The sequence below is a fragment of the Frieseomelitta varia genome, unplaced genomic scaffold, assembly GCF_011392965.1.
Source record: "Frieseomelitta varia isolate USP_RPSP 00005682 unplaced genomic scaffold, Fvar_1.2 scaffold_576, whole genome shotgun sequence".
Lineage (NCBI taxonomy): Eukaryota > Metazoa > Arthropoda > Insecta > Hymenoptera > Apidae > Frieseomelitta > Frieseomelitta varia.
The window spans coordinates 504,678-527,190 of NW_025110341.1; the positions used below are offsets into that span (position 1 = coordinate 504,678).

A 22,513-nucleotide genomic window follows, 5' to 3' on the forward strand; every position below is an offset into this window, starting at 1 on the left:
CGAACGAGAAACGATCGTTTCGATGGAGAAACGCTGAAGGATAACGGGCGACAGGGTCGCCCATTGGCATTTAATTGGACGAAAACTGTTAGTTTAAATCCGGTAAGAGAATTTGGCAACGGGGCGCGTTCCCTCGTCCGTCTCGGCCGTTGTGCACTTCCACGGAATATAGAATAAACGGCTGTAAATCGGCATCGTCGTCGTCGTCGTCGTCGTCGTCGTTCTGACGTATCCATCAAAAAATAACCACTTGCCGCTCGTCGTTCGAACGTCTCGTCCCCTGACTCGCAAAGTTGCCATCGATAAACGCCCTCGTCGTGACCCGTGGACACTGACGTAATCGATGACGACGTTTATGATCGTATCCACGATATTCGTCACGCGACGCTCCTTCCTCGAGCCTCTTCCCTCCTCGACGCGTTCACTCGTTTTGATAAAGCACCGTATCGTCCGACTATCGTGACGCAATCAAGATATACATACGTTACATATGAAACGCTACGTGTGTATGTATGTATGCACTACGTCGCTACGTTTCTGATACACCCAGCTGCACCTTGATTCCGATATCGATGCATCTGTATTTTTATGCATATTATCAAAAGACAACTGAACATCGGATTTTCACGGGGACATCTCCGGAGTCGGATTGATCTTTAATTCTTTTTTCTAAGCATTTTGCAGTTCTGTTATTTTTTCATGAGACGTAATAACGTAAGAAATATTTTGTAAAACACGCTGCTACTATTGGATGTTGGTACGAATATTTCTAGAGAATGACTAAGCTTTATCTCTTTTATAGTGTGTAACATTTTACGTGCTGTATTTGATCGTTGGATGATGCTGGTGGAGGTCATTTCTCGTAAAATAGTATCGTGTGGTTTATCTTCGCGAAAAATTTGGGTAGGAAATTGTAGTTTTTAATTTATGGAAATCCATTCGCGACGGAGGATGAAATTGTAACTGGATGTTTACGCAATTTTGCATTTTTATGAGCATCTAAATAAAAATTTGTTTCATCTACTAAATATCACGACACCGTTTTGAATATTTTGCATCCTTGTGGAATACCTTCGTGACATGAAATACGTGATTAAATCTAAATTCTTGTCATTTTCGACGTATTGATTAAAAATTGAAAGTATATATTTTCGTGCCTGTTAGCGAACGAGAAATTATCATTTCTAATTATTTATTCTGAATTCATCATTTCATTATATCGTCTCACATTCCTACTGATATTGCAAACAATTCTAACAAAAAGTTCGAGTTTCTAATATTGCGACATGAACAGAAATATCTCCACTTTTCTGAAGAACTATTGAAATCTCGATTTTCATATCATATCAGAGATACTGACATAAAGTTCGCACGTCTCTGCGTGGTATTCAACAGCAAATTCAAAAAGTAAAAGAGACGAAATAGCTAGAACCGAAGGAAAAAGGAACACAAGCGATTTATTAACACGACTGAAATAAGAATTAAGGAGTTTACAAATGTGAATATATATACTGTAACAATAATAATGTAAAAATAAAATAATAATTCGCTACTGATAATAAACAATAATAAATAAAATAATATGTACGACTCATGAATAATATATTTGTGATATTTTTCATGTTTTCACTCCACCAAGAATCGAATTTTCATTTACAATTTTCACAACAACATTACAGCAGGTCACAGTTCAACGATTTGCATATTCATAGAGATCAATGAAACTTCCATGGATATTTTACATATAATTTCGCCCCGAAATAAATTAGTTTGTCAGACGATCTATCGAGCCATCCACTTCGAGATACTTCGCGTAGACAGAGAGAGAGAGAGAGAGAGAAAAGTAGGAGAAGGAAGGATTAGAAAATAGAAACGAAGTTATTCGCGCGTCGCGTCTATTTTTGCGACGGCCATATTTTCGCATTGAGAGACACTGAAATTTCTATTCGGATACGTGTGTTGAGAATGCGTGAAGATTAGTCCACGTCAATCTAAAACAGGTGACTCGGATTTCCATCCGTGGCGCGTAGGCGTGCTCTCCTCCTCTTCAAGCCGAGCGATCATCGGGAGAATCGAGTAAAATTCCTGAGTGTAAGAGTTCGCGTTGGCCATGCTATCGCGCGCACGTAATTTCGACTTGTACGAGACGACCAAATCTGCCAAAGTAAACGCGGCACATTGTCCCGCGATAAAATATCACACATCCACGTGGACCATTCCCTTTCGCAAATATTCCGCCACATCTGTCCTTCGCATTGCTGCGTAAACCTTCTTCAACATCTCGATTGCCAAAAGAAATTTGTCCGGCAGAAAAATTGGAGGAGAGAGTTTAAAAATTAGCGGTGGACACGGTTGGCTGACCACATACGGTACTGCGCTACTGCGGATACGAAGCTCTCGATTAAACGTGGAAAAGAATATATTTTAGAGAAGAGAAAGACGATTGTTTTAGGCACCGAGCAGGCATCGTTAGAGCGTATTATTGACTCTATCTTATTTATAACTGTCGTGAAATTTCACGCGCTCGATGATACACGTAACACATTGTTCAAAGGAATTTTCTATTTCCTTCAGAATTGTCCTGAAAGCTGTGACGAGTTAGTTAAACCGAAGGAAAGTTTAATCGAGCAAATTTCACGCACTTGATGACGTATGTGATATGTTCTATTTTATTACGAATTGTTGCGAAAGCTGTGATAAGTTCATCAAATGAAAGAAAATTTGATCAAATAAATTAGCGACGTATATAACGCATTAATTCAAAAGAATTATTACTGCTTTCTATTTTCTTTGAAGCTGTTTTAAAGCTAATGAGATCAAAGAAAATTTCGAATCTTGAATAAGCTCCAGTGATCTTCTTAGTGACGTGTGTGACACCGATGAAAAGATTAAATAAATCCTCCAAAGCAACATATTCGTTCGTTGACGTGTCGTGATAACGAGAGGAAATGATCGACAATTTCACTTACCTCGTCGGTCTTAGCCGCGACAGTAGGTTCGATGAGGCTCGTAAAACTCGTTCTGCTACCGTGTCTGCTGCTCCTCGACAGGCAACCAACGTCCGAGACCTCACCAGCGGCGATTCTAGCGATCCTATCGTTCTCCAAACACTGTGACAGCGGTATACCAAATACCAGGCCTCCCGGCGAATCTGAAATAAAGTACGAAAGAATACCATGGATCGTTTTAATCGTGAAATAACTCTCTCTCTTCGTTATACAGGAAATCAACGGCGCCGGTGTTCGGAGAAATAAACGAATATATTGACGAAAACAGAACGGACTATTAATGACGTACATTCGTGAATCGTCGACGTGAAACTTCCACGTTCCAATATTTTTATTTGACATTCACGTTTCGTGAAATTTTAATATTTACACTTTGTCGGATCTTACGTTAAACTTTTTCATTTCGCAGTGTTATTTAAAAATACATTTACTCGTCTTGTTTCAAACGTTCTGGAAACCTATTACCAGTGAGTGTCGTGGCATTTAGTTCAAGTCAACGCGAGTGTCGAACTTTAACTAAAGAAAAAAAAAAAAAAGAAAGAAAGAAACGAGTGAGAAATTAGATTTCACTGCCTTTTCTCTGGCTTCTTTTCGTTTAATTTCGGATCGCTTCGATCCGCCGGCCAAAAAGGAGATTTCGTCTGACGTACGAGTGGTCAGCTGCTGGTCCCATTCGTGTAAACATGGCTTATTTACTCGTGCGAGGAACTGTTTGTGCAATTCATAGGAAATTGTGTTTTAACGCTTGCCACGCGGGGCTACTGGAAATAGTAGTGGCTTTTTACACGCTACGGTTCTTTTATACTTGAGTAACCTATAAACGAACGTAACTGGTCGTGAAAATCGATCTGTGTATTTTTGCCGGATATTGCAGTTTAGAGCGTTGCGCCTTTTTTCCACGTTTTACGCTTTGGGAACGTCGGTTGCGAGATCGGCGAGGAATATTCGTACGCGCGCGACGACATTAAGCAAAGAAAGAAAATTCCTGAAAACTCGCGCGGTCACCTGGTCAGTTTCTTCAACGTTTGATAATATTCACGTCTGGCCGTGAATGCTTCGACTACTTTATTTTCGATGCTAAGCCGCTTACTCGGCTAAGTTCGCAGAAACACTGGCGTGCCACCTTTCGAATTTCATCCTATTACTTCTTAATTGCTTGCCACCGCTTCTGCATTGCTTGCCAAACGAACACACGCACGAATAACGTTCTTTCGAGTGAGACCTTCTCGAGCATTCTTGCTCTTGGGATTATATTACTTCGAAATGGAAACGTTGCCGTGGGACTGAAAATCGAGAAGAAAATTTCATTGAAAATTGAATTTCGCTCGTTTGTTGTAAACAGGCTTGGGAATCTTCGAGCAATAATACAAGTCAGAGGAGGAAATTAGAAAATTCGATCTTCTTATTTATATTGAATATTATTATTATTAATAGTAGTAGTATTGCAGTTTCAGCGAAATAAGATAGAGATGCCACTCGAAGAAAACGAAGATAAAACGTAAAGAGCTCGGTCAGAAAAACGATCGTAAAATAAATAAATTTAAAATTGAAAAATATTATATACGCAAGCTCGCAGCGTAACGCTTCGATTTCGATTGAAATCGCTGTGAAAACTGTTCTCCGGATCGAAATCCGAAGGAAGTCTCGACTCACCCTCGTGTGGAAGACACGTGTGCGTGGCTCACGTGTCTCGAACGTGGCAGTGCTCTAAAACAGGGGACGTCATTTAAGTGACGTCCCCTCATATGATCGAATATGTCAGAGTTTCGCGTCCCTCTCCTCCACCTTTCACCCACGGCGTAGTCCCGAAGCCAACTAAAAGCCGAAAGGCAACAAACCGTGTCTCTATACCGTTCCGATTATAGACCACAATCTGGGCCATCCCAGACTCTTCAAACGAGCTGTCTTACTCTCTTTCCCTCTTCGTGAAACATCGACCACTTTCAGCACAGACGACAATGGACGAGCCTTTTCCTGGAACTCTCAAAATTCATCCGCGACACTTTCCTACGTTCTTCGTTTCACTTTCTCCACTTCTCTCTCCTCCTCTCGTCTTTCTTTCCTATTCTTTTCTTTCATTTTTTTTTTTTTTTTTTTTTTTTTTTTTTTTTTTTTTTTTTTTTTTTTTTTTTTTTTGCTTCTTTTTATATTCGACAGAATCGTTGAAATTCTCCCGTTGGTTGATTTGATTATTTTTCGGTGATCTTACGTTCACTGTTCCACGCAAATTATTTTCGTTTCACTGCTTATGGAAATAATCTTGGCACGGAGATTTATGATCACGGGTATGATTTCATGGTGGCGATGCAAGGCTGTGGAATTAGATCGCGCAGGGAAATGAAAGAAATAATTCGAGATAGATTTTTTTCCATCTCGGAGTCTGATCGACTGTGATTATCTACTACAACCTGTCGCGGTCTTCAATTAATTTTTTAATAAAACTTGACAACACTATTTATCCACTGCGAAAGAAATAACTGATAAAGCACCAAGCAGTTTACGACTAGAACAGAACGTAGTGACTTCACAACACTCGTGACTTCTTGTTCTATTATTTCAGAAGGAAAGAGAAACTACAGAAAGGAAAGTAAAATAAGAAGATTCGCTCGTAAAACTTTAACGGAACGAAGTAACAGCACGGTAGCAGCACGTGTTTCGCGAACACAATTCGCGAAGGAAGGATCGCTGAAAGAGGTAACTACGAAACACGTGACCCCGTGCAAGGGCCATTCCGGTTCCCGTTTAACGTCCGGTGTCCCCACGGCACACGTACCCGGTGCGCGCCGCAAATAAACCCGGTATATGCGGAAATATGCACCGCCACCAAGCACCCCGTGGCTAATTTTAACTGGCGAAATTGTGTCTCATACCAGGCTGGCCGACGTTAGTGCCGCTGCCTGCTGTTGCTCGCACATAGATAAACGATTGAAACTTCCCTTTCCAGTAGATTTTCCCCGAAAGATCGAAAAGTATACGGAGAATCATCAGGCAATTGGAATACGAGTTCGTTTCGACAATTCACGATAACACATTCGCAGATACTTATTTAGTATTTTCGTATTTTATTGTCAAGTTCAATATTCGAAACGTACATTCACATTACAAATTTCCAACGAGATTTAAATCAATATCACGTTTAATATGGAAATGTTATAGAAATAGTAAGGGAAGTTGTCTTGGAGCAGTATCGCAGGTAAATTAATAAGTTATCAACTTTTAAAAATTCGTAGTAAATTCCTATCACTCGGCGGATTAGTTCCTAAGGTAGAACTTTTTAATTTCAAAGGACTAATTAACCAGAGAGAAAAATAAAAAACAACTTCTTCCGAAAGAGAGAAAATAAGGATAATTTCTTTCTGAAAGAAAGGATTTGCTGTTGCTCGCACATAGACAAACGATTGAAACTTCCCTTTTCAGTAGATTTTCCCCGAAAGATCGAAAAGTATACGAAGAATCATCAGGCAATTGGAATACGAGTTCGTTTCGATACGATAACACATTCGCACATACTTATTTAGTATTTTCGTATTTTATTGTCAAGCTTAATATTCGAAACGTACATTCACATTGCAAATTTCCAACGAGATTTAAATCAATATCACGTTTAATATGGAAATGTTATAGAAATAGTAAGGGAAGTTGTCTTGGAGCAGTATCGCAGGTAAATTAATAAGTTATCAACTTTTAAAAATTCGTAGTAAATTCCTATCACTCGGCGGATTAGTTCCCAAGGTAGAACTTTTTAATTTCAAAGGACTAATTAACCAGAGAGAAAAATAAAAAAACAACTTCTTCCGAAAGAGAGAAAATAAGGATAATTTCTTTCTGAAAGAAAGGATTTGCTGTTGCTCGCACATAGACAAACGATTGAAACTTCCCTTTCCAGTAGATTTTCCCCGAAAGATCGAAAAGTATACGGAGAATCATCAGGCAATTGGAATACGAGTTCGTTTCGACAATTCACGATAACACATTCGCAGATACTTATTTAGTATTTTCGTATTTTTTATTGTCAAGTTTAATATTCGAAACGTACATTCACATTGCAAATTTCCAACGAGATTTAAATCAATATCACGTTTAATAATAAATGTTATAGAAATGTTATAGAAATAGTAAGGGAAGTTTATCCTGGAGCGGTATTGCAAGTGAATTAATAAGTTATCAACTTTTAAAAATTCGTAGTAAATTCCTATTACCCAGCGGATTAGTTTCCAAAGTAGAACCTTTTTAACTTCAAAGGACTAATTAACCAGAAAGAAAAATAAGAAACAACTTCTTCCGAAAGTGGGAAAATAAGGATAATTTCTTTCTGAAAGAAAGGATTTGCAGTTTCTCGCGGAAAGTATGAAAGAAAAGTAGAGCATCTGTTGTATAATTCATAAGAGAAATTCCGTTCAATTTTCGAAACGAAATAGCCTCTGGAAAAATTTAACATGCTCCGCATAAAGAAAACAAACAGACGAGACGCGATTCATTTTTAGCAAAATCCATACAGGAGAGATTCCGATTCAATCTCCAAGAAGACGGTGGCAAAATTACGCAATTGTCAGCGTAAGGAATTCGAAACGAGGAGACAGCCGAAATTTGTCCAAAGGATAATATTTGTCTTTGCTTGGGCTTAGGCTCGATCAAAACATGTACACGCAGAGGTGTCGTAAACGTATAAAATGATAGAAGCGCTACCTAAGCGAATTATCGCAAACAGAATCACACCTGAAAATAGCTGAACTAGTTATTCTCCAAACAAATAAACGCACCATAAATCTCTGATCGTTAACTGTGCCGCTTTCCGCACATTAAACTGCGCATTTAATTCACCGCTTATGTTTAATTATTGACTCTACCGACGAGCGAATCGCTATCGCAAAAAAACTCTGTTTTCGTCGCGAGATATTTTCTTCGGAGAAGCATCGACAATCGCGAAATTTAATTTTCTCGATGCACTTGACAGGTTTAATGGGAAAATCGTGCAAGTGCATCGTTGTTTCTTCTAAATAAATATAAACGTAGAAAAGAAAACGATACCACGATATTCGTTCAGAGGATATTTTGTCAGCAATTTTTAAATCTTCCAGCATCAATTTTCTCGAAATTAAAGACACTCTCATTGAATTACACGTTTAATCTCAACACACCACGGCGATGGCTGTGTTTTCTACTCATTTTTGTTTCAACCAGCTGCAATAAAGAATATCTGTTTCTCGTCACAATGGAGGGCTATATTTAAACAGAAGCTCGAACATAAATTCTCATAATGGATACGTTGTACCCTTCGTCGTGAAACTTTGTGGCAAACTATATCTATATTGTCTCCACATTGTTTCTACATTGTGAGACAGAAACTTTGGGTACTTTGGAGTTGCCATAAGCGCCGAATGTAAGTTTATATCCGATTTTAAATTTCGAAATTTTAAAAAGCTGTTACGAATAAAATTAGTGTTTTGACGTCGAAATTTTAAAAAGCTGTTACGAATGAAATTAGTACGACGTAGTTTGAGACATTCAGGTTCCTCGGACGATTTTTTGTCAAGATTTGGACAAATGTACTCAAGCAAAATCACACGATTAACGAACTGAGGACCAACGCTGCGTCTAACTCTATTTTTTAATAATTTAACAAAGTTAGACTATTTAAACAAAGCAAGAAAATTTCACAGATTCAATTCAATACCTCTTTGTTATCTCACTTAGAGAGAAGAAGTTAAAGTATTTATGAAAATATTTATAAACGTGATAAATTTGTTATATCTTCAACGGGTCAGCAAATTTTTAAGTCCGCCACTTACCTTTCTCCTTATCCTCTTTTCCTTTATTGTCGAAGAAACCCGTGGTGAGAGCTTTCCTCTTGAGCAAAGGTGCTCTCCTTTTGGGCTTCGTGACCACGGAACTGCTGCCAAGTGACTCTGAAGAAGAAAAGGGAAATGAAGAATGAAACAACGATAAAAAAAAAAAAAAAGAAAAGAAAATGTTCCCTCCATTGTTAAAACATTGAATTTTCATGTAAGCGTAAGTACAAAGGAGAAACTCTTATAGCCCCTGCGTGTTGTGTAGCTTCGTTGATTCACTTCCGCCTGAATACGGAAGTAGAACAAAGAAACGTAGAACGGACACGAGGAAATGGAACTCGATGAAACGCGATCCCTTCTTGATTGTTGAGTAATGTCAATGACCACACCGGAGTGCGTGCCGCAAAAAAAAAAATTAGTTTACCATATTGCGAAACAAGTGCAGCAGAGTATCTCTTGAACGACTTTTTTCTTGTGCCATACATTTCATTTCGTCTCTGGGTAATTAATAAAATTTTTAACAACGAATACTCGTGTCTTGCTAATATAATAACATAAAATAATATAAATAAAATAATATAATATGACAGTAAAAAAATAATATAATATAGAACAATAATATAAAATTATCAACGTTGCTTGACAAATCTTTAAAGTTCTTTTCATGTAAAAAAGAGGTAATTAAAAGCAACTTTCTTTCAGTCTACCAAATTTTACTCAATGCAAGATCAAATGTCAGAAATTTTTTAATAATTTGAACGTAATTTATGCGAAACAATAGCTTAAAAACTTAAGAATTTCGAAATAATTTCGTTTAAATAGAACTCTACGCTGTTAGTATTAAGACTTCGAATATTATAAATATTAAATTTTAAATAACACTACGTGTTATATTTTCGATACAATAGCTCATCAACTTAACAATCACGATGAGTATTCTGTATCTGTTTGATGTATTAAACGACAGAGTATACTCTATTCTGTAAGTATACACGAGTATGTATGCACATACGAGCAATCCACGGCAAACTAGTAATAAAAAGTTGTTAAAGATTCCTTAAGAGCATCATAAACGATATCGGGTAAATTTAGAGTGAGTGTACACGTGATTCCTTGAGAAAGAGGATACTTTGACGTTGAAGTTACACTCTATGTTCGTAAACATGTCAATCACTTAGAAGGCAGCCGAGATTCCGTTCCAACACTGAGTTAAGATACCAATTTTCTCGAGAAAGAGAAAAAAAAAAGAAATGAAAAAAATAACACTAATCATTCGAGCTCCCACGTGATTCCTTTGCTTTCTTTTTTATCGCGATATTACGAAACTGAGGAAAAACAATCGCGATCTTGTTTTAAACTCGAGGAGCAGGGTAATCTTGTATCTGTACGCTTCGAATAACAAATGTTCGAATTCCCGGACTTTCCAATTTTCAAATTCCTGAGCGTGTTAAATTTCCAAATAAAATATCGTCAATATCGAGACGCTGAAATATTTAGGCCTTACGAAACATCTAAATCCCCAAGTTTTCAAATATTAAAATAATCGAACAATCGAATTCCCGAATTTATAGATATTCAAACATTAAAATCTACAAATATCGAACAAATATTGAAACTTTGCAATTTTCAATTACTCAAATATCGAAACTTTCAAATTTTCTAATATTTAAATGCTCAAACTTTCAAATTTCCAAATATTCAAACTTCCAAATTTCTGAATATATAGGTATCTAAACTACAAAATTCTTAAATATACAAATATTGAAACTTTGCAATTTTCTATCACTCAAATATTGAAACTTTCAAATTTTCTAATATTTAAACGCTCCAAATCTCAGAACACATAAGTATCTAAATTACAAAATCTTTAAATATACAAATATTTAATCTTTGCAATTTTCAATCGCTCAAATATCGAAACTTTCAAATTTCCTACTATTTAAACGGCCAGACTTCCAAATTTCCACATTTCCAAATATTCAAATTTCCAAATTTCCAAATTTCCCAATATATAAGTGTCTAAACTACAAAATTTTTAATTATACAAATATTCGAACCATGCAATTTCCAATCGCTCAAATATCGAAACTTTCAAATTTTTAACCAGCGAATTTCCAGATTTCCAAATATTCTCAAATGTTTGGATTTCGAAACATTCAGGCCTCGATATTTCCAAATCCTCAAGTTCCAAGACTCGCGAACTCTAGATTTTTGAGATTGAAATACTTACCACTCGGCGGCCTGATGTGAACACCCAAGTTGAGGGCCTGGAGTTTCGCGACAGCCACCTTGCACAGCACTTTCCTCTCAATTTCCGACAGTGACCTCAACGAAGTATCTTGCAGGGTGACACGTCTTCCACTGGTGCCCGCCCATGTACACTTTCCCTGCAATTAAAGTTAGACATTCCAAGTGCCCATTTTTCCACGCGACAGCGTAGATTTACGTTGACAAAACGTCAGGCCGTTCAGGATATTAATCGTCGCAAAACAATTACGTCGCGGCAATCGCGTATGACAAATTGCAGTTGTTGTTAAATTTTGCATAATCGTTTGCAACACGTACGCAAACCACTGCGGAAATCAACGATGTAAAGTTCCAAGTTTCCAAACTTCTTAATTATATATCCGATGCAACGATCATACGTCTAAACAATTCTCCCGTAGAATTTTTTAATCTTTCAAAGTGAGATAAATCGAAATGACGACTGAAAGAATGAAAATTTTTATCTGAAATTTGAAACTGTAATATCGGATATATTAAATATTGCCAATTATACGTCGAATGATATTCCCTGCTGTAATGAAAACGGAGGAAAATGTTCGCGAAAGTAATAAAAACATGATACGAATTATTTCGCTCCGTAAAATGACGTTAAACGTACTATGTTCGATTATTACGGAAAACTAGACTGTTATGGAATTAAATAAAACTCGCGTTTTATAAAATAAAAATCTTTTCAAATAAATAACTTCGGAATTTACGCCTTTTGTTAGACACGTGCCTCTTTGAAATGAACGCTGCCCTTTGAGATTTTCAGAAATGTAGAATTTCGCGTTGGAGTGAAATTTTTCTGGAATTTCCGCTTCTCTTTGAATCGAGTTAAATAATTATTTTCTGACACGCGCGGGGAACAGAAGAGAAGGATATCGCAATTTATAAAACCGTGGTAATGTTTCGCTGAATGGAGAAAAGGCGGAAAGAAACCGAGAATAACTGTGATTAAAAGTTACGACGAAAGAAAGTACTGTACGTAATATCCTCTGTCAAAGTTTTCTGTTTCTCGTTTAACGAATCTTGTTCAATAGAGGATTGAAAATTATTAAATTTCCTGTCACCTAGACGGACTAATTTCTTTAAATATAATTTTCGTTCTTACGATAAACCTCTTAATTAATACGGCATCAAAAGAAATTAAATTAATGGAGTTCACTACGTTCTACACGAAAGAATTTTATATCCCAGTCAACTTTGAATTTTGATTCTTATGAAAAACCACGAGGAGAAATTTTTGCAATATAAAATTCCGTCCTTTTCGTTACAATATTACACAGAATATTGAATATATGATCGAGGAAAATAAGCTGTAACGAAGTGACGGTGAAAATGGGGTCTTCATAAAAATTCACAAGCTACACAGAATAACAATTTCTCTAAACACTTTTACTTCCAGTCCTTATCAATTTTTAAGAATTATTTTTCTTCGACACTGAAACTCTCTATTTTATTAATAATTTATTCCAAGTAAAGTAACGATAATTAATTCAACCGAGCAAAATGTGTAATCTCCAATTGATTACGTGTTAATTACTATAAATAATTCAGTGATGTGAAAAAATGCAATTTATATGGCACAGATGCAATGTATTTGTACATTCACGAAGGTTGCTCGTTACCTCCGGTATAATGAATTCACTCCTCGTCAATTTCGAGTTCATATATCATCGACCGATTTCACTCGCCCGAGGACAACGATGTCCAATAATTTATAATCGCACGGTACTGTGGTTTAACGATTTCAGAAAAAACGCACGAGAGCGATCTATCGTCGTACGTCTTCTAACTCTGCTGTTCGACAATGCTGTCTCAACTTACGTGAAAAATAATGAACTTAAAATGGAAAATTCTTGAAAATACAATAACGTAAAACGACTGACACCTTCGAGTTTTCAATTTTCAGCAAATTTCCGAAAATTGCAAAATTGCAGATAGTAGTTATAATACAAAAAAAAAAAAAATACACAAAATATCGAAAGTACAGTGCTTTTTACAATATTTCTCTTCTATCTTTAATGAAAAAAAAAATCTGTTCTACTTTATTCCAAAGAATATTGATTGATATTTTAAAAAGAATTTGTGAATATTTGTCAATAACGAGCAAAGATTTGTTTCGTTTGCTAAACATTATAAAAATTTGCTAAATATTAAATATTATTAAACATTGTTACTTTGGAATACTTTCTATAATTCATCATTCATCGTTCTGTCATTTCTTCACTTTCGAATGTTTACACGAATGTATCAAATCCAACATTAAAAAGCGATTCGATGTTAAAGATATTCGATGACGTTGCGATACACAATAAAAGGAGGACCAACCAACGAACGAATAAAGGAGACGAAGGTGAGACACGGATACGTTCGCAAAAGATCACTGCCAAAACGCGGTTCCACAACGTGATCTATTAAACGTCCCATCGCGTTACTTTCTTGTCATCGTGACTATGAAACGGCAAGATGCAGTGAATGTAGAAAGTACTCGCGAAACTGATGAGAAATGTCGACATTTTGAACTCTCGTAACTTTGTGGGGGAAAAAATCGTACACCAAAATGTCTTCAAGGCCAAGACTTCCATTTTCAAGACCACGATAGATTTAATTACGAAAAAGATATCTCTGTGTTCGTAAGGACGTCTGAATTTGCAAAAACTTTCCTGACTATGTTAATTGAAAATGATGTGAAAAAATTTTTTGGAAAAAAAGATTCGGTAAAAAAAATTTGCAAAAGTAGAGATTTCGTGGTTTAAAATGAGTCCAGGTGGATTGTTCTTTGATCTTTTTACTTTTTCACGCCTACGTTTCTGTGCGTAAAAAGAAATATAACGAAATAAAAACTAACGAAACGCGGGCATGTAGAATTTTTCAGATTTAATAGTTGAAAGATAAGATAATTTTAAATTGTAAAATACGGGGAACGTGATTCTTCTTTTAACTCGTTGAAACTTGATCAAAACGAAGACGATCTTTCAACGATGAACCGTTTGAAAATTAAATGAAATAAATGTTCACTGCTCTCAAACACCTAATCAATCTTGGAAACAAGTTTCATCTATCAAGAGCCGTTTCCTGTATCTTCATTGGATTCTTATTCCATTAATTGCCCGTCATTAAGAGATTCAACGTTTCGAGTACCTTCTCTCTTTAATTTTCCAAGTGTTTAAAGGAAGGAGACGAAAGTGAAGGGAAACAAGAGTAAAAGTTTAAAAGAAAGACGCTTGAATGGAAACGAAATTACGTCAGATGCATCAAAGTGAAATTTCTTGGAAAAGAATTCGTAAAGAATAAAAGTGGATTGCCTAGCTCGTTTCTTTCTTAGGGAGGAAAGAATCGAAAACTGGATACAAACAAAAAAAATACATCTTACGAAACTATCAAGAATAAATTTCCAATGAAGAAAAATTCCATTATCAAAAATCAATTTTCTTCAAAGAAATTCTCTCTTCTCTTTTTGTTTTTTAATTAATTAAGGTTTTGAACTAAAAAGGAAAATCCAAAAATAATGTTTCTTCGAACAATCTGGGAATTTTACACTTTTAATCATCGAGTAGAAAATGTTTCATCGAACAACCTCGGCGACAAGAGAAAAAAAAGAAAGTTTCGAGCGAAAACAGCTGGTTTGGTCGAAATTCTTGTTACAATTCAAAAACTCTGAAAGTCTGACCAGTGCAGGGAGAACGATTTTATAAAAAGAATTTACCTTCGCCGACTAAGCGTTCTGTCAATGTACACGGCTCGAGTGCTCGTCGCTTTTCACCGTTTTCAACGTTAATGAATCGCGAAACGTCGTAATCCGTTTATTTCTCATGGAAAAGACCGTTCCCTTTTTATTTTTAAAACTTTCTTTCGCCGATGTTTGTAACAGAACGTTACAAAATGGTCGAAACGCGTCGATCGAGGCTCCTCTCTAATCTCGTCGAGCGAGAGAAATATACACGAACAGAAAAAAGAAAAAAAAACAGAAAGTAGTACAGAAAAAAGTAGAAAAAAGAAAAAAAAAGAAGGGGGGAAGAAACACTTTTACACGATTTGTCTTTCGCAACTTTTCCCGGAACTTTTACCAAGCCTACTTTTACCAACGCGTCGTAGATAACGCTATTTTATACGCGCTCGTTCAAAAATTTAGAGCGCGTTAAAAGAAACAGAAACCTTTTCAGATAAATAAATAAATAAACGCGTGACGTTATATTCTCTACGGCACTGAAATTTTAACTGATTATATTTAGAAATAAAAATTATAACTGCAACGCTCTTGTTTCTCAGACAAATGTACCAGGAAATGTTCGTTTCGTTCAAAAAAAAAAAAAAAAAAAAAAAAAAAAATAGAGGATGCTCCAGACTTTTGAGTAGGAGTATACATTTGTTCAAGTATCTTCGTCATGTTAAACTTCACTATTATTCGTTTAATGTATCGCTTCTTGCATAAATTCCTTAAGGTACACCTTCGCAATATAATACGTTTGCACAACGCAGCAAATTTTAGATTCACCGTCTTTTATACGTACAAAAATAATGCCTTTCCGAAAGATAGTGTTTCACACAAATTTAGAAACTAAAATACTTTATAAAATACTGGAAATAAAATGAGCTGCAGCTACAATAATAAAGCAGACTAACTAAAATAAAATAAAAAATATTGCTTCCTTTTAACAACGGTTTCTTAGAATTCAGTAGAGCAATTTGTAAAAGTTTACACGCATACAGCCGACGTTTCCAGCCAACAAGAATATATTTAAAAAAAAAAAAATTCAGAAGAACACTGCCCCAAACAAATACGTTTACACGATAAGAGCAATAATAATCTCTAGCATTTAAACAGCCTGGTGTCAAAATGAATATTGATAAAAGTCAGTATCAGTCGAGACTGCAGGCGTGGAGTAGAATGATCGGCAGAGTAGTGTCGGCGCATAAGTTGGTTTGGTTAGCAGACACGTAGTAGTAGTAGCAGGGGTTAAGTATAGTTTATACACACCACCGTTGGCTGACTATTTCTGGCGGCGCCGGCGAAATTCCGAGGCCCTAAATTGGTTATCGCGCTTACCGCTTAACGAGATCGCCTGCCGCAAGGTCGACCTTCCTCTTCTTCTTCTTACGCCTCCTCTTTTTCCTCTTTCACATCCGCCGAATACTCGGTCACACCGCGGGGATATTAAAACGCCGCCCGGGTCGGCCGGTAAAAGAAAAATAGACGAGCCGTCGAAGCTAAGATCGTGGAAGAAGCGCCGTGGCCAAGAGAGGTGAAGCAGCCGAGGATGAAGAAATGACGAGAAAGGAGGTTAAGGTGCGTGCAAGCTGGAGGGGAGCAAACAGACGCGCAGAGACTCTGGACAAGGAAGGATTCTTGCTTGTGAATGTTTGTGACGAGCGAAAGCTGAGGAAAAGTAGAATTAAATTAATAGAATAAAGGTAGGAGATTGTGATGTGTAATGTGGCGTGGAGAGGGATTAGGATAAACGAAGATTAAAAGAAACACGTAGGAGGAACATTTTGAGAGAGAGAGAGAGATGAATTACGAACAAGAAAATTGAAAGAATTATTGTAAGACGAAGTGAAATCAGCAGGAAGGAAATTTTAATTCGCGTAAATTGGAGAAGAGAGAGATGAGTCACCGAAGAAGACTGAAAAAAAAAAAATGAAAACTGAAAACGAAATGTAGTATATGTGGAAATTAGTGGTGAGAAAACGAGAGAAGAAGGAGAAAAAGAAACAGAGGGGAGATAAAAGGGGAGATAGATGTTGCGACAGAATATTAAGAGGGAAGAAATGAAATTGTAGGAAGGGGAATTTAATATGTAGAAAATTAGACTGTAATACGTATCAGCTGGAAGGTCAATGAAAATTGGTAACAGACGCCAATACGTGAGCTGAGATCAATGGAAATAAAAGGATTAGAAATTTGAAGTATCCACGGAAATTGAACGAAGAAAGTTGAAATTCAATGGAAATCTGCCGCGTTTTAATATAATTATTTTACCATCCGATACAAAAAAAAGAAAAACCGATACAAAAGAAATTAAAAGCCGAGAGTGCGGTGCGAAAAACGGTACAAATTCCAGAAATACTGAAATTGCGACAGACAAAGAAAAAAAAAAAGGAGAACTGTCCAGTCTTGGAATTCTTCGTTGCGGAATTCTTTCCCGGCAAGCGTGATCGATAAAACAAGAACAAGACGAGAGGAGAAGCTTGGAATATTTTCCGGGTGAACTTGCCGGAAATGTTGCCTTCGACTCGGTAGCAAGTAAAATTAATTTACAAATGCTATTAAGAAAGCTAGGCAGGCGGGTATTGTTATTAATAGTAACGCTCTATTTTCGTGGCGCAGATGTTAATAGCGACGTCGTTAATTCGTTTTCTTTCTTATAACGAGGTGGACACCTCCTCGCTATGCGGCGACAGGTGGTTTAAAGCGAATTATATTCGTAGACATGTTTTGGCAAGACAAAACTCTATATATAGAGAGCGAGATTCGTTTATGCTCCGTTTGCAACGTACAAATAAATCGCGTCGGAAAGTCCTACGTTCTGGAGAATGTCCATTCGTATTATTCGGTCGTTCTTTGATAACTCAACTTTGCCCTGACAATTACGACGCAAATGAACTCGTTAAACGAACGTGTGCTGAATTTTTCAATAAACTTATTAGTGTCGATCTCTCACGCGCAATGACTTTGTTATCATTCACAACGACCGAATCTTCCTTAATTGCAGAAAATTTCAGATTAACAAATTCAACAACACGATTCTCCGCAAAACGCGCGAAAGGAAGGAAATTTTTTTAAAATAAGAAAAAAAATCTCACCTGCGGCGTCCAGACGGAGGGTTGATTGGATGCCCTCGAGGTGCTCTTGCTCCTGGACCTCCATATCTTCTTGGCGACCAATCGGCTGCCGTGATGCACCACGCTGCTCGAGGACTTGCTCTTCTGCATCGCTGTGCCACCTGCGGAATTGGCGGACGATGACGTAAGTGCCGGTGAACCGGGTGCCGAATGCGGTTTATCCTTGTGCGCGTTGGAACCGTGCAGGAGATGGGAGAGGAAGGATTGATGATGGTGTTTGGGGGTCAGTGGCTCTTCCGAACCAAGGCCAGCGTCGATGCTGCTCCTCGAGCTCGCGTTTCTACTCGGTGGTGAAGTGGTCGTTTCAGCGTCTGACAAATTTTCCGACGGATTCTCCGTCGAGGACATCTCTCTGTAATTAACAGCCCAGTTGTCCTCGGTCTGGCAGCCCTTGTTATTGCCATCGTCCTCGCCGAGGCTGGTCGTCTCCCCCTTCGCCTTGATGTTCCTCAAATTTCTGTCGTAGTTCACCCGTTTGAATCTGTCCACCTTGTCGGCGTCCATCGATTTCTTTCTAGCCATTCGAAGGTACCTTTTGATCGTGTCGCTGACGGACGGTGAAACGTCGTCGTTGTCCACGCTGCTTCGCCTGCGAGTAGGCTTGTGCACTTCTTTCGCCGATAATTCCTCCTTCTCCTTTTCCAAGAGAATAGCGTCGAGAACCTCGCGTGGGACAGGATCCGTTTGCACACCGTTGTCCGTGGGACTACGATCGGTACTGGGCTCTTGGACAGCTATAAGAGGCGGCGGGGAGATAGGATCTCTTCTGACGGAAAGCCAATCCTCGGATTCCTTTGACGGTATCCTGGTTCGTTGGTGAGACCACCAGCGGGAGGATGGTGACGTGTAGGCGCCGGTGGCACGTGGCCCTCGGAAACCCCTGGTGCACCTCAAGTCGAAGTACAGCTTCTCCAATAGCTTTCGGTCCGTTAGAATAGCCGAGATCACGTGTTCCCGAGTGCCGGACCTACTGTAATAACGACCAATAGTTTCCATCAGCGATTTGTGCACGTAGTCGCCCTGATACGGCTGCATGGACTTGGAAATCTTCTCCGCGTCCTTCTCCGTCGTCAGAGCTCGTTGAACGGACAGTTCCTCCAGTTTGGCCTGGGCGAGCATTAAATCCAGATGATGTTGAAGCTTGCTTATCAAATTTTGATAGTCGAAAGGTTCCTTTCCATCCATCAGAGCGAGCGGCCCCGATCTTTCCGCCGATTTCGTCGTGCCAGCGACGTCGCTCTGCATGTTCAGGTACTTCTGCAACATGTCGGCCAGCGCTTTAATCTCGGAGTCTTCCTGCATGAATTTCCTATGCTCCACAGGACTCGAGGGAATGCTGCCTCCTTCCGACGCCATCAACCACTCTCTCTTGGCTTTCGCTAGGTCAAACTTCCCCGCCGTGGTGGTCTGAATAACGAAAGAACCCTGTGGCTGGTTTCTGACATCGTCAGCCTCGTCGGCAGAACTTGCCTTCGTTCTGCAACTGCCACCTTTTATCTGCCTTCGACGCCTGGCCTGCGATCGGAAGGCCAACGTCCCTGGGTACGACGCTTTCCTCCAAAGCAGAAACCTCGGTTCCTTCTGGCATACTTCCTGAAAGTATTGCTCTATCTTTGGGATATCCTCCGGCCTGTTGTGCGTTCCATCCGGTATCAAACGTCTGCCGGCGTCGGCCATGTAACGCCACGTTTTCCTCGTGAGCAGCCATCGTTCCTTCGACGGTTTGCTCGATCGTTTGGTCCTTCGATCCTTGGAGGTCGGCGGCGTGCCTCGTAACGAGCCGCCCGTCTCCATACTGTCCCGACGCGAACGTCTCCTACCCCCAGGACGCTCCGCCATCGTCGCGTCCTTTTCCTTCCTCGCCACGCGAACCACTTTCGCGGAATTATTTTTACTCGTTGGACACGATCACCCACCGACGAGCAGCCGAGCAGCCGACCATTTGCTCCAACAGCCACCGCTATGTCATTGCCGGAGGGAGACGCGTGGCGATTCACTCGCCGCTCACGTCACACGAGACGCCCGCCACCAGGATAACACATTCGAAGAAACGAAGCCGGGAAACTAACACTTGGAGGATCTCGTGAACGAGTGCGACGAATGGAATGGACCGGGACCTTTTGCACTTTGGCACTTTTGTACACGTTGTCGGATCTGTCACAGCCGAGGAACCTGAGCTTTCACACTGTCGAGCTTTCTGGCTGGATCGGATGTAACGACGTAGTTTCGAGAAGAACGACGCTCGTTCGAGAATTCGGAGTGGTGGATCGGAGGTATGTTTGTACTTGAGGCAAGCTGGAGGATACGTCAAACGGAATGATACGTCGCGGCGAGAGCAGAACGAGAGGTTTTCGTCCCCGTTTTTCTCTATTTTGGAAGGAGGATCGCGACGAATGGAACGTTGTCGAAGACTGTTCTTCTGGCGCGTTGAACGGCCACTTGTTTCGTCGAGCAGGAAATCACCAGTTTGTTCCTGCGGCGCGGCACACGCGTAAACCTGCGCGGAGCAGAGGCAGATCCAGCTCTCTTGGTTCCCCGTATCACGCTTATTTTTATTCGGCGTGCGAAACTTTACGCTCTTTTTACGCCAGCCAGCAGCAGGCTCACAGTTTCAACAACAACGGGCTCCAGATTAATTTAGACTTCGCGGATCCCCGAAATTCAGCTAACCACTCGGCCTTCTTGCTACGCGGCCTCTCCTTCGTGCCCGCGAACGACACGCTGTCCCTCTCCTCGAAATCGATCCTCCCGAGCACCATCGATCGCGCGAGATCGCGGCGAGGCAGATAATCACAGAGACTCTCTCGCGTGAACCTCGTTGAAACGAGAACCCAAGGCGAGAACCAACTGTACGATCCTCCGATGATTCCTTGACAATGCGAAACGATCCTCGACGTCCTGACCGGAAGAGACTCGACGAGATCTCGAAGCTGTGCTGGATATAAGAGAACGGTGCACGCGTTCTCCAACTGAGAACCACTGATTGTTCTCGTAGTAATGTTCCAGGAGTCGGAGTGACATCCAGAGGCGAGGCGAAACGAACGTGACGCGATGGAACGCGTCCGCGACAGCCGGATGCTGCGTCGAGCAGAGACCTCGAGGAGAATCACGTTACGTACAGCCGCGAGCCGGCAAGGTGGAAGCTGCCTAAGGTACGCGACTACTGCTTCTCAAGGCGTCGCGACGCTCGTGGACGCTCCGTGTCTAAAAGCGTCTTTGCCCCTTCTCTCCTCTCGTGCCTCTCTTACGCGAGAAGAGAGAAGCGAGTGAAGCGAGAGACGGAAAAGGGGAGACAGACGGACGGAGAGAGGCAGATACGAGAGAGAGAGAGAGAGAGAGAGAGAGAGAAAGAGAGAGAGAGAGAGGGAGAGACGGTCGAGACCGCGAGCGACGAGTCGGGGCAATAGTGGAAGAAGAGGGCGAAGAGGACGATGACGACGATGACGAGGAGATGATGATGAAGGGGGAACGGTAGAAATGGAGAAAGACGGACGAGATAAATAGACGGTTGAAATAGGACGCAAACGAGGAATAAGGCAGTGGCAGGAGAGAACGATGACGACGATGACGAAGAGGATAGAGACGACGATGAAAAAGACGAAGAAAAGGAAACGCAGAGATGGAGAAGGATGGACAGAAGCGAGAAAGAGACAGACGAAGAAGGAGACAAGAAGAATAAAAACAAAGAAATGAAGAAATGAAGAAAGAAAATCAGAGAAAAGGAGGAGGATGATGATGTCGAAGATGATGAAGAGCGAGAAATACGAAAAAGATACGAGAAAAAAGAGAAGGATAACGAAGAGAAAGAGACGAAGACGAAAGAGGAAGGACGAAACGAACGGACGAAAGAAACAAAAGCAAAATGGTGGCAGAGGAGGATAATGACGACGATGACGGAGAAGATGAGGTGAGAAACGGTGAGGAGAGTTGAAGAAAGACGAACGAAACGAACGGACGGAGAGGAGGATGGAGGAAGGAGGCAGAGGCTGCGGTCTAGGATACCTGGGACCGCAGACGAACCGGAGGTGGTGTCCGCGTCGTTGTCATCGTTTGCCAAATACCGACGCCGCTTTCTGGCGAGCCACGTCTACGTGCACAGACTCCCGCGTACCTCATAGTACGATAGTCCCCGCCTTAATGATTTGTTTATAATGATTTTCGCGACGCGACGCCCGCTTTCGTAACATCTTTTCGCACAGTTTGACGATCGTGTTTCAAAGACGTCAAAAACGAATCGACACGCCAACGAGCTTTCGTCTGAATAATGCATTTTCAGGGGACAAAATGTGATGGGATGAAAGTTGGAGAAAGGAACGAAGCTTGGAGCGAAAGATGACAGCGATTTTGGTTTTTCGAGCGAAGTCTCGCGAAGAATATTTGAAAGCACGGTTGAAATGCGTAGCTTTGAATGCTACGAGTTTTAGACACGTTGTGCATCGAAGAACGATAAAAATGAAAGGATGTAGAGGCGATCGAGACTGGAACAGGAAAGAAAGCGAAGGTAACAGCAAACAGCGGCCAGTAAATCGCGCGAGAGCCTGTCGAGAATATCGATTCTGTTTGCCAAACGCTATAACAAAATTCCTGGCGAACGTGCAATTT

At 40.0% G+C, this 22,513-nt stretch overlaps 1 protein-coding gene across 1 annotated transcript in view; it reads right to left on the reverse strand.

Annotated features, from left to right (window-relative positions):
* Nucleotides 1–21,555, reverse strand: part of LOC122534092 — a 34,681-nt gene extending 13,126 nt beyond the window's left edge. The window contains exons 1-4 of the mRNA XM_043664405.1: nt 17,873–21,555; nt 11,028–11,184; nt 8,798–8,914; nt 2,970–3,151 (exon numbers count right to left, since the gene is read on the reverse strand). Of these exons, the coding sequence (XP_043520340.1) occupies nt 2,970–3,151; nt 8,798–8,914; nt 11,028–11,184; nt 17,873–19,750 (2,334 nt within the window). The 5' untranslated portion in view covers nt 19,751–21,555. The remainder of the gene's footprint in view (nt 1–2,969; nt 3,152–8,797; nt 8,915–11,027; nt 11,185–17,872) is intronic.
* Between the last annotated feature and the right edge of the window lie 958 nt (nt 21,556–22,513).